We start from the raw sequence: 12,219 nt of genomic DNA on the forward strand, positions 1-12,219 counted from the left end.
TCGTAGATCCGTTTTTGACTATCTAAATTATTACTACTATTTTAAACTAGCTAGGCCTGTTTGCTTGTCCGGTTGCTATTTCTTTCATATAAATCCTACTGACAATAAAAGATTTAAACAAAACCGGTCCAGCCGTTTTGCAGTATTGTGCTTGGCAATTTATCGATTCTTTTTTATTTATTTAAATGTTGAACAATATGTATATTTTGGGTTTGATGATTAGCTATCATTACAAAAATTCCTTTGACGATATAAATTCTAACAACTATAAATTCTTTAGCCTTTTGTAGCTTCAGTATATTTTTGACGAGATTTTCCTTCATTATGTAACTGTCACCAGCACACTCCAGATTAAATTTGAAGTTCCTAAACTTGGTACTTGGTTGGTTTTATCAGTGTTTACTTAGTTTATTTAGTATTAGTATGAACTTGTTCCCACGCGTGTCAATCACCGAACATGTTTACATTATTAGTGATAACCTATCAAGCATTTTTTATACTAAATATTCTGTAACAGAATTGTACGTCTTTTTATGGTATAAGCCGGTAAACTAGCTGACGGATCATCTGATGGTAAGAAACCGCCGCTGCACCCGAAATGTCAAAGGCGTTACAAATGTGTTGCCGGCCTTTTCGAGGTTAGGAATTTAAGGGTTTTGGGGTAATCGGGAATAGGAAAGATTGGGAAGAGGGGTAATTGGGCCTCCGGTAACCTCACTCACGCAACGCAAGCGTTGTTTCACGTCGGTTTTCTGTGAGGCCGTGGTATCACTCCCATTCGTGCCAAAGCATGGCTCTCCCACACTTCTATATACAACTTTCAAGTATGTTTATATAACTACAAGAGCAAAGTAAACAAGTGAAAAGCTGTCTTATCATGTTTTAATTTTTTCCGAAATTATCTATAGCTTCTTCAAATATAAGGATCACTTATCAAATTCCACTTAAACAGTTTGAAATGTTGAAATTGATCGGAAATTGTGAAATTCGTTACTTTTTCGCACAGATATTTACTTTGGGATTGGTAAAAAAAGTGGTAACTAAATAGTTTTTTTTCTTGTAATGTTGCCTTAATCTTGTTTGCATGTAAATTTTTGACGACACTTTTTTTTAAGCATTTATGTGTAAATGTGTACTTTCCCACAGAAAAGTAATGTAACGAAATAAGAAAACCACGTTTTTATAGTACTTTTAATGTTTTTTTTCTGATGTACCTAAAATAAACTGAGTCTTGAACCGAGTTTTATAAAACAAACATTGAAATAACTGCACCAACAGCTATTTCATTTTATTTTCTCCTATTTTTATTTAAATTTAATTAAATAAAAGCCGCCATTTTGAGTCCAATTTCCTGCACTACGCATCCGATTATGTTTGGGTGGTCTCGATTCTGAGTGATCGATAAATCGAGATCGATGCGATCGATACTCGCAGTGTTGATAACAAATCGAATGTTTAATTTTTTTCATCGGTACAATTGGTGCTACTGTTTTATAAACAGCATCTTTAAGTGTGTGGGTATATCTTTGTATATGCAAATTAGTTCTTTTGAAATATGCGCATAAATTAATTATCTTTTAGGATATGCATTCAAATAGCTTTACTATCTATTAGGCGAGAGAAGATTATTATTATCTTTTCAAATTCTTCTGATGTTATCAAATGGCTTTGACAAATAGAATATCTTCTCTGTCTGTCTTACTGAAACGATTAGCTAATTTCAAGTATTGTTACCCACAATACTTAAGACAGATTTCATTAAAATTTCTTTGAACCCACACAAGAATGTACTTAAGCCAAAAATTCGCCATTCTCTTTGCGCTCATGTCACCCAAAACGTTTTAAACCCGCATTATCACGGCATCAGTTACTCCCAAAGACACAGGCAATATGTTCCAAGTCCTACCTGATCCATATCAGACACTTACCACCGGATCACTCGGATGTTTTCGTCGCCAATTCATCTCCTTTAGCGTCATTTTATTTTGTTTTTTCAACCGCAACCAACTTGCCACTTGTGGCTTACAAATACGAGCAAAAATCTTTTGTGTAGTATTTAATGGAATCTTAAAATCACTTAGTTAACTGTGTATTTTATAGTGTGCAGTACTGTGAATCAAGTTTGTTATATAGAATTGTTTTATAAATTAAAGCAATAATTATTTGTTTAACCATCGTAAGATTTATTGTCTTTTTGGCTCCATCTCTCTTTCTCTCTTCTCTATTATGTTATTGGAGACTATACCCATCATTATACACTGTATGCTATCATTTAATTATACATTTATTCCAAAATAAGTTTTGAAACCAAAATTTTATTATGAACAACCTAAAGTTACAAGGCGATCATTGGCCCCCAAATGGTTTCATTCAAAATTATGTTTTTAAAGCGGTCAAAAATCTACTATCAAGATCTTTATAAGCACCAAAAGCAGCAAAATATTTTCGCCTAAAGCCTGACCTAAAGTTTTAAGGCAAAGATTTCTCAAATAATCTCATTCATTACAAATCTAATGACAATTCTTATCAAGATCGGTGTAATATTCAGAATTTTTATTTGAAATCTCAGCAGTGACCTGTATGACCATTTATAGTGTTGTATTATGACAGACAGACACACAACCAGAGCAATTAATCAGATGAATTAAATGTGCACCATTTTTCTGTTGAAACTCCATATTCATTGTAACGGTTCTTTTTTTACCTGTTTTGTTATTTTGAATTTTATTTCCTTTGATTTTTTGGGTTTGCTTTTGTTTGTCCATTTTTATTTCATTGTCAATTATCCGTATTTGAATTTAGAATACTTTTTTTAATTTTCGGTTTTGATCCTTTTGTTGCCAATTTCTTTTCAACATTGTTTTTACTATGTTTTTTTATAGACAGCGAGGTACCTATAGGTTTAATATCATTGATTCTAACATATAACATAACCGACTTAAGTTTATTTAGATAAAATATTTTTGATGTCATCATACCTAAATATTATTCATTTGTATACCTGATATTCTGAGAAACATTAATTCGATTATTGTTTGTGTGTTATAATAATAAATATTAATGAAATATTTCTCTTTCTTCCTCAGGTTTCGTGTCGTGTTCACCTTCGCCATGCAAGAATGGCGGTACCTGCTTATCCACGCCCGGAGCCAGAGGAGAATATTTTTGCAAGTAAGTGACTTTATCCACTTTTTATATTAAACCTTTCTTCGGCCAATCAACAGCTGTGACGTTGTTAAATGGCGGAAACACTGACCTTTAGGTCTCTGTGATATCATCAGAAATTATTGCTTTTAATGCTCTGTTTTTCTGCATGAATAAAAAAGTATTTTTTGTGGTTGAAAAGTTAATCCTACGAGGTGTTCGCTTGACCACCCACGCTACATGAAACATGCAACAAACTAATCCCATAAAATCTCCAAAACATAACATAGGCAATCAAGCACAACCCCATAAGTTAAAAAAAAATCGTTACTAGTTTCCAAAAACTGATACCCCGTCCATATGCCATAGGAACCGTTAGAATTATTATTTCACCGCACCCTATAGATACCCACATACGTACGAGTATTACACGTGCACACTTATTTGTCTGTGTGAGTGAATTGTGTCGTGCATGTGTGCGTGGATCAACGGACAGATGCGCAAGCGAGCCCTTGGCACTCAAGTGGGTCCTTAATTGCGTTAAAAAATATATTGCAGTAATGAATTTGTTGGGTTCCTTCAAATAAATCATATTTAAATGTGGTTAGGGAAGTAATTATAACTTTTGTTGTTGGGTTTATGTAAAATATTAGTTTTGATATTGTACCTCTTAACTTTTACATTCAGTATTTAGTAGTTAATTCATATGTATTTCAAGGCTTTTTTTTTATTAGCCATGGTCGTCCTTTTCTCTTCAAGTTCTCTCTCTCTCTTCTGGGCTTGCCGCGACGTCTATTGTTTTTATTTGGTTATAAATATCACAACCAGTAATTTATTAGCCTCTAAATTTTGTTTGCAGTTCCAAGAAATATCATGTGGTCAATGGAAATTTTATTCGAGTTCTATAAAAATACACTTTTTGTACAGAACCCAAAATGTGTCGGTGATTCTTTGTTAGTATCGATGCTAATGGCTTTCCATCGATTGATATGTGACGTTAAGCCAATATATTAAAGCAAAAAGTTTTCAAGTTTTTTTCTCCTAAATTGCTTTTACCATGACTTTGATATAGGTAATAAATTTTGCAGTAAACCTTTAAGTGATATAAAAAACGAAATGGCGATACGGATAAAATAATTTAAGGATATCGATAAAATAAGGCCAATTAGAACAAATTATGTTGTAGTTGAAGATAAGGCAGAATGATTTGTTGATTTTAACAACTAGTTTAGAAACAACTAAGTTGTTCGAGATATATTTACTATAGAACCAGACCATCAAATAGAAGACCACATTTAAAGACATAAAGCAAAAGTAGACTTCATAAACAGAATCGCCGCAGAACAAGTATTTGTTACAAATAACAAAACTCTCATTTTGCATGTAACTAAAGATATTTCTGTAGACCCAACAACAAAAGAGAGGTTTGATGACAATGCGTTCATGTAGAACGCAAGCATCGCATGTTCGCAAATATTATGAGTCGCCTTCTCATAAGTTTGTGTAAATGACACAGCAATTATGGAGAGTAGAGGTCCAGAATGGAGCCTTTAGGGACTTTTTGATGAACCTTCAAGTATTTAAAATATGGACTGGTTCATTATTTTGCATTTCTTTGCGAACTAAGAAGTACATTGTTGCGTTGATATTATTTTTCCTTTGCACTGCTGCAGTTGCCCAGTCTTGAGAGAGAGGTTTTCTTTTGTTTATTATTTTTATTTCATTATCATGTTTAGTTTCCATTGTAATAATAGTATGTGCATCTTCAGTAAAAACTTCTATAATTTAGATACATATGCTATAATACATATACCTAGTTTTAGTCAAACCTGTTGAGATATCTATCTCGAGTCTAGCTGTGTCTTCTGCCTGCCAGGTATAATGATAAAACATGGACATTATGAACTGATTATCTGCTACTTTAGATGTCTTGTTCCTAGAAATTTGTAGCAGTGAAACAGGTTTTTTGTTAAACTTCAAACTCTGCACGTTGAAATAAATTGTATGATAAATGCCTTTGTTGTAGCTTATGAGAAAAGTCGTAAACATGTGAGGATTATGAACGATAAACAAACATATGAGATTCAGAAATCTTGAGTTTCCGTCTTATTCCTAATTTGATGTGAAGATAGCAATGAGTCTTACGCTGATTTAGTTACTAAATTATGTTAATTAAAAACTGTCTGCTTTCCTAAGATTTACCAGGCTGCCAATGCTCTTCTAGATACCAAGGACGATGAAGACAGTAGAGATGATTAGCCAAATAAGTCCTGAATAAACATAGACATAGCTTCGCCTTATGGACAATTCGTTAAACCCTAACTTAGCATACGAACTCCTCCAAGTTCCGTAGTTGATAAAGAAAGGTGCTGCATAGGAACCAGTTATGGAAGTCTGCAATCGTAAGCAATTCTTGCTGTACTGTACGGCACAGGGCCGTCGTAATAAATAGTGGTCCGCTATCAGATGGCCATATATGTCATGTAATGTGCAGGGATTCACACTCGTCCCCCTACCATACGAACAAGGTGACAAGAAAGTGAGAATGCGTTTCTGAAAAGCAGTAATAGTGACTGTAGTCAAAAGTAGTTTTCAGTTTCCTTGTCATTTTATTAAGGAATAGTTTTTGCCAGCGGCTTCGTTCGCGGTCCTGTGAGATAAAAGTGTAATATATGTTTTTCTAGATCATAATCTACTCCTGTTCCAAATGTCAATCCGACCCCTTCAGCCATTTTGACGCGATTGAGTAACAAACACACATACAAACATTATAAGTTCTTGGTCTTTGTCTTGGCCGTAATATTCTAAAAATCTTCTACTGATTCCTATTCATCTAAATCGACATTCATCTTCGAACGTAAATTGAACACGCAAAATTCTGGTCTTGGAAAATAAGTCGATACATATTCGACTAATGAGAAAGGGTTCCTCTCGAATTGAATCACATTCTCAAGATTATTCACAGAACCAGTGGTACGGGCGGTGCAGCGGCGGATCCCTTTGTTTTGTGCTCATTAAAATGGCTTCTTTTATGGTGATAATGGCAACTGCTGTGACCATAAGGTCTTGCGGAAGTTGTAACTTTGCTATCAAATACATATTTGTATCGAGTATCTCCTTATCGATAACTCAGCTCAATTTAATACCATTTCTATCGATAATTGCACGTGATTTTCCTTATAGAAAAGTCTTGTTAGATCTGTCATATCGTGACTGAAAGTTTTTGTGACTGTGTTAGTAGTTTGTATGTGTTTCAAGCTGAATTCTTTAGCTTTAGCTTGAATTCAATGGTCCATGACTCACTTAACTTTTGAGTCAACAGGAAATTCCAAGTAATTGCCGCAAGGATCTCCTAAAAAGTACATCATGTCCAAAAAGGAGTAAAATACATGTAAGAAAGGTACTTTTGGAAGATGCACAGATAATAGATAACAATTGTCCACTCGTCTAGACGACTAATGGAGGTGGGCGGCCGGCCCCGATTCCGCTGATGTCATGCGCGCGCATCTCAAATGTACCGATCTATGACCACGATCCACTTGGAGATTATTTGTTTTACTAATGATTTTTTGTGGACCAAAGAAATGATTCGAATCATTCTTTGAAAATACCGAACTTAATATATACAAATTGGAGCTGTTTTTTCTTTAACGGTAATGGAATAAATTGCTTGATGATTTTAAAATTGAGTGATACGTGTAAATGTGTAACGATCAATACATTTCTTGATCCAAAATTATTATTAGTTACCGAGGGGAGATCCACCCCAGTGTAACACAAACACAAAAGAATATTTAGGAGTGACCCTTACACGTGTTTTCCAAAATGTCATTCAAAATCATTAGGATTCATCTTTTCTATAGCGTTTATGATATCAAATTCACATTTAATAGCGTTTATTACAAACATTTAAAATGATTATGGCCCCAAATCGTTCGTATAATCGAAATTATTCGAAATCAATTTGAGTACATCACTATTGCCGACTATAACAATTACGGTCATTCGATTTCGTATCAAGTGATGGGTTGGTGGGCATACAAATTATGAGGATAGATCAATCGATAGCATTATAGATCGATTTGGAATTTTTGTTTTTATTTGAATTTAAAATTGAGGCGCTAGTCTTTGTTTTATCATGTCTGGAGATAGTTCTACAATATAAGTTTTTAAACTGACATGGTCACTACTAATATCATTAGAACTTAAAACGAGATATTTACCATGTTTATTAGTTTTTGTGAGTTACCGATATTTTAGTACGATAGTTCTACAATAGTGACGTAACCAACTTCTTTGTCTTTCTCAAAATTATGTTCCATAAAGGAAATGGGAAGTATTGTAAACGGGAGCTAAAGTTTTGGTAAATATTAAAATAATAAGATAATTGTATCCGCTCTTAGTCGAAAATTTCAGTCACGCAATGGACGAGCAATTGAAACAGTGTATGGAAAATTGGTGCAACTTTGTAGAAGAAATTAATGTTGTACTGAACTTTGGTATTGAAAAAGAAAGGATGTTTAAAATATTCGTTTTCTTTTATATAATTTATAAAGATTACGAAACTCAAGAAACAGATGATGATGCTAAATCACAACTAGTTTCTTGAGGACCTAAAAAAAAACTATGAAACTCTAATTGTGGCAATTATAATACATATATCGGGTGTACTAAAGTTCAAAATTGCGTATCTATGTTACATTATGTCGCAACAAAAGACCTCTGCCCCACAGTAGGTCTGAAATGACCCGTTGTAATACAGTTATTATTATTTCACACAGTAAAACAAAGCGAAATGATCACTGTAACACAAAAGTACCGAAATATTGCATACTGAGAACTGCACGGGATTGAACCCCACGACCCTTGGTCAGACATGCTCACGAAAACGTTATTTGGTATGACGAAATACGTTACGTTGTATTACTTGATGACTAATCTGCGTATGCGTCGGTAGGAGGTCAAATTATTATCATTACGGTTTCAATTTAAGAACGGTTTGTTGAGACAAAAGTTTTGTTTGAACTGAATTTTTTTTTTACCATATGGATGAATTCCAAAATATATTTGGCATTAAAAATAAATATCTGGAATTTGAAACAAGTTTTAAAAAACAAAATACATAAAAGCTCATATATGCCATAAATATTTTTCATAAATATGGTCGAACATAGCAACATAAAGAAAAAAAAAAATACCTAGCGCCAAAAGCCAGTAGCTTACTAATTAAATATTAATTAATTAATTCCGTCTGTCCATCTATAGTGGACATTCAAGTTGGCATTAACATAGAAAAAAATATAGAATTTCACCGTCCTGTCAAGAAGCATTAGGAACACTAATTTCTTGAACGAGTTCACACGAGAAATTTCGCAATCCGAACCTGAGAAATATTGCGATGTTATGCAATGTTGGTTAAAAGAAGGTTATGTGTTTTGACTATGTATGTTGCTATTTGACTATGTATTACTAACTGGTTTAGTCTTTTGTTTTGACTGCAACTTTGCATAACAATGGCTTGTTTTATTTTCTGTACATGCAGCTTTGTTTTAGTTTTTTTTTTATTGTTATTAATATGGAGTATTCAAATCAATAGAATTAATGAGTTCTGATTTGTGAAACTGATGTTTGTGTTTGTCACATAATTTATTTATTCAGTCATTTAATTAATTTTATTGCTCAGATAACAAATAAAATATTAAGAATCTTTTATGTTTTAATTTCATATTCAATATTGGTTTAGCAGAGATGACCGCATAATTTAAAATGACACATGATACTCTATCAAAAAATAATATTTATTTATTTATTTAAGTTACACTAAAAGACAACAGATTAGGAACAGAAAGTTGGACTGTCATCCAATAACAAGTCCTCACTTATAAAGGACAGAGTAATAAAATTAAACATTAGATGTATTAGTTGTATTAGATTTATGATTTATCTAAAGCCTTTGACAAACCGGACACAAGATACAATAATATAAACTTCGATATACAAAAATAGATTAAATTCTAAACATAATATTTTGTCCCATTCTCACAGATTTAGAACAATTTTTGTAGTTACATAACAGTACCATTACTACTAAATGAGTTTATAATAAAGGATTCCACAGGGCTCTATCTTGGGACCACTCTGGAAATGCATTAGGTTAATTGTAGACCAACATTGAGCCATCTCGTTACACCGAACTCGTATAAAAAGATACTTTTTTAGAGTTCAGTTTGAATTAGTTATTTGGTTTGCTTTAGTTATTTATTTTAAAAGAAAAATATTGTTATAATATTAGGTATGCTAAATCAAAACTGGTTTGAAATTTCCAGATTGCGGTTAAAAACAATAGTTAGTTGGTTATCATTTTAGATAATGCCGACATAAATACATTTTTAATTCTTTAAATTCAGTGTAAAATTTTGGAATCGTATTTTTTCTAGAAACAACGATTTGGTTTGTCCATAAACAAATGTTACGGAACCAGTTTTCTTATTTACGACTTGAGACTATGCAACGATGGGACCAAGCGACCATTTCTCGGTTTGTTTGACTTCGTTGAAGGAAGATAATAGCGACAACTTCCTCAAATTCGTTTCAAGATGACTTGCTTAAGAGCGTGAGAAATAAAATGATAGTTTTGGAATTGTTTTAAGAGATTGTGTGAAGTTATGTAAGTATTTTTGTCAGTCTAAAGATTTGATACGACTTTTTTTAAATAGTATAAAAAGTCAATGGAAACTGCCTTTCCTGTAGGTAAAGTATTGCAAACGGTTTCCCAATTTATTTGGTATAATGTTTAGCATTATTTTGGGTCCATCCCACTCGGAGCTGCGAGTTACCGGGACTTCGGATCGAAAAGCAGGAGTAGGAACGTTGTGGTTTTTTGGTCAGTAAGAGTCCCTTCTCGCCTCGCCTAAGGCGGGAGAAGTCATTGGATGATTTCCCCATCAAAAGTATAGTACTTGAACGAATAAGTTCACTCTTACCTGACTCATCATTACAAACTTTCTACACCACCGGTAACAAGAAGTTCTTAAATAAAACTTCAATTAATAACGCCTGACTAATTAAATCAATTTATAAAATCTCAGCTTCAGTTCAATAGAAATTATTATCTACAAGGCGAGATGTTATCAATATGGTGCCATTCAATTCAATCGGCCTGACTCTTCACTAGGCTTCGGCACTTTTGTGCTGATTAGATCTTAATGAACCACGTGCGTCCATTGGTAGTTATTGTACCGCTATAGTATCATTTTTGTGGTCCAAAGTAGCTTTAGTTGACACCACATCAAGAAGTTGATCTGTATCTCCGTCGTCTAGTGTGTTTGTTTATGTATTATTCGGGTCTGTTATTGCTCCAGTATTAATTAATTCTTTGGATCTCAGCTTCCATTTCTCAGCTTATCTATTTTCCGAAGCTGCGGATAACGTAATAGTTTACCGGGGCTCCGGCTCAAAGCAGGAGAAGAAACGGGGTGGATTTTAGTCAGTCTGAGTCTCTCGCCCCTAAGGCGGGAGAAGTCATTGGATGATTTTCCGTCCTCAAAAAAAGCTTATTTATTTTCAAGTTTACTTTAGTGAGTACTTCTATTTTTCACAATGTGAATGACGTCATATGCAATTTCATCACCGATCATGTCATCAATGGAAAAAGAAAGAATACTAAAAAGGCGGATTTTAACCATACACATGTATCGACGATAATAACTCCCATTGTATGCCATTATAAGCTCAATTACCATAAACATAGGTTGCAGAATCCCTCGTTACGTATTCATATCATGTCGACAGGGCTGCTTGTTTAATCATGGTTTTAAATACTTGGGCTCCTGGGACAGAAAGGGATACAAGCAACGGTAGAAAGGATTTTTCTGTAAGTTTGTTGGTTTAGAATGCTTTTATTGAAGGTATAGGATTAATTGGTATTAAAATAACCCCTTGTATGATGCGCACTAACTATATTATTACGGGATGGATTACGGCAAATGTAGATAGATACGGTATTGAAAATGCATCAAAAATTAATGTGGATTTTCATCAAGCACTATCTTATATATGTCCTCATATTTTGTTCAATGTAAAATACTAATAGAATATTATTAAATGTATTATGTTGTGGAATAGTATTAAAGGTAAAGTAAAAAAAAATGTATCCTCGGACTTTATTCAAAATGGCTCTCTCCGCCAGCACTTATAATGGAAGTCCCAAAAAGGATCCCAAAATACGTGAGCCAGGCAACGCCAAAAAGATTAATTCCTTTTGTGACTTAAGACACGTCCCTTTCTGGTTCGTGTTTGCTTTTAAATAAGTGTTCTGCTGACCACCACGACACTTTAAGGACGAATTGCGGTCAAGAAGATCAATTACAAGAGTTTTATAACTTTAAAAACCTTTTAACTCCCTGTGACCACTTATTAAGGGGACAAGAATCTTGGCCGTTCGGTCCCTGGTTAATAATATTCCTCATGCAAGCGGTGTCTCTGTTTAAGTAAGCAACGTCTCGTACAACTTATGAGAATATTTATACAGTAATTGTTTCGAATGATACATCATGAGTTATTTGCGAGGCATGCACTCATGCACAATAATTTATCCTTCAAATCCTTATAGGAACGTTTCTTCCTTCGTCTTTGTTGAACAATCGATCCTCACATACCTACAACGTATATGGCATAAAATTATGATATATTATTTCATACAGCGAGCGCAGCAAAATAAACTTGATACACCGTCCCGGAACAACGAATCACGTATATGCGCACGCGCAAACCGCCGCCATTGTCTCAAATTCGCCCAAACAAACCGGTTCGCGAGATAATAGCACCAAAACGATCGTCCACGCACGCAGTCTCGGAGAAATTCCAACCAAAGTAGTTTTATTCGTTAAGACTTTAGGGAATCCTGTTCAAAGGCATTTCTCGATAAAAAGTCATAGACGGCCGCTTATTGACTGCAAACTGGCTGCCGCGCAACGGGTAGCGGGTTCGATTCCCGCACGGAGCAACTCTTTGTGTGATCCACAAATTGTTGTTTCGGGTCTGGGTGTCATGTGTATGTCATAGACGGCCGCTTAT

At 34.1% G+C, this 12,219-nt stretch overlaps 1 protein-coding gene across 4 annotated transcripts in view; it reads left to right on the plus strand.

Annotated features, from left to right (window-relative positions):
* The window catches only part of LOC118262320 (neurogenic locus Notch protein), a 139,486-nt gene that overhangs the window by 38,626 nt on the left and 88,641 nt on the right, over positions 1–12,219 (plus strand). For all 4 annotated transcript variants that reach the window (XM_050697804.1, XM_050697806.1, XM_050697807.1 and 1 more), the window contains exon 2: positions 3,087–3,171. In XM_050697804.1, coding sequence (XP_050553761.1) covers positions 3,087–3,171 — 85 coding nt within the window. The remainder of the gene's footprint in view (positions 1–3,086; positions 3,172–12,219) is intronic.

Source organism: Spodoptera frugiperda, chromosome 12, assembly GCF_023101765.2.
Source record: "Spodoptera frugiperda isolate SF20-4 chromosome 12, AGI-APGP_CSIRO_Sfru_2.0, whole genome shotgun sequence".
Taxonomy (NCBI): domain Eukaryota; kingdom Metazoa; phylum Arthropoda; class Insecta; order Lepidoptera; family Noctuidae; genus Spodoptera; species Spodoptera frugiperda.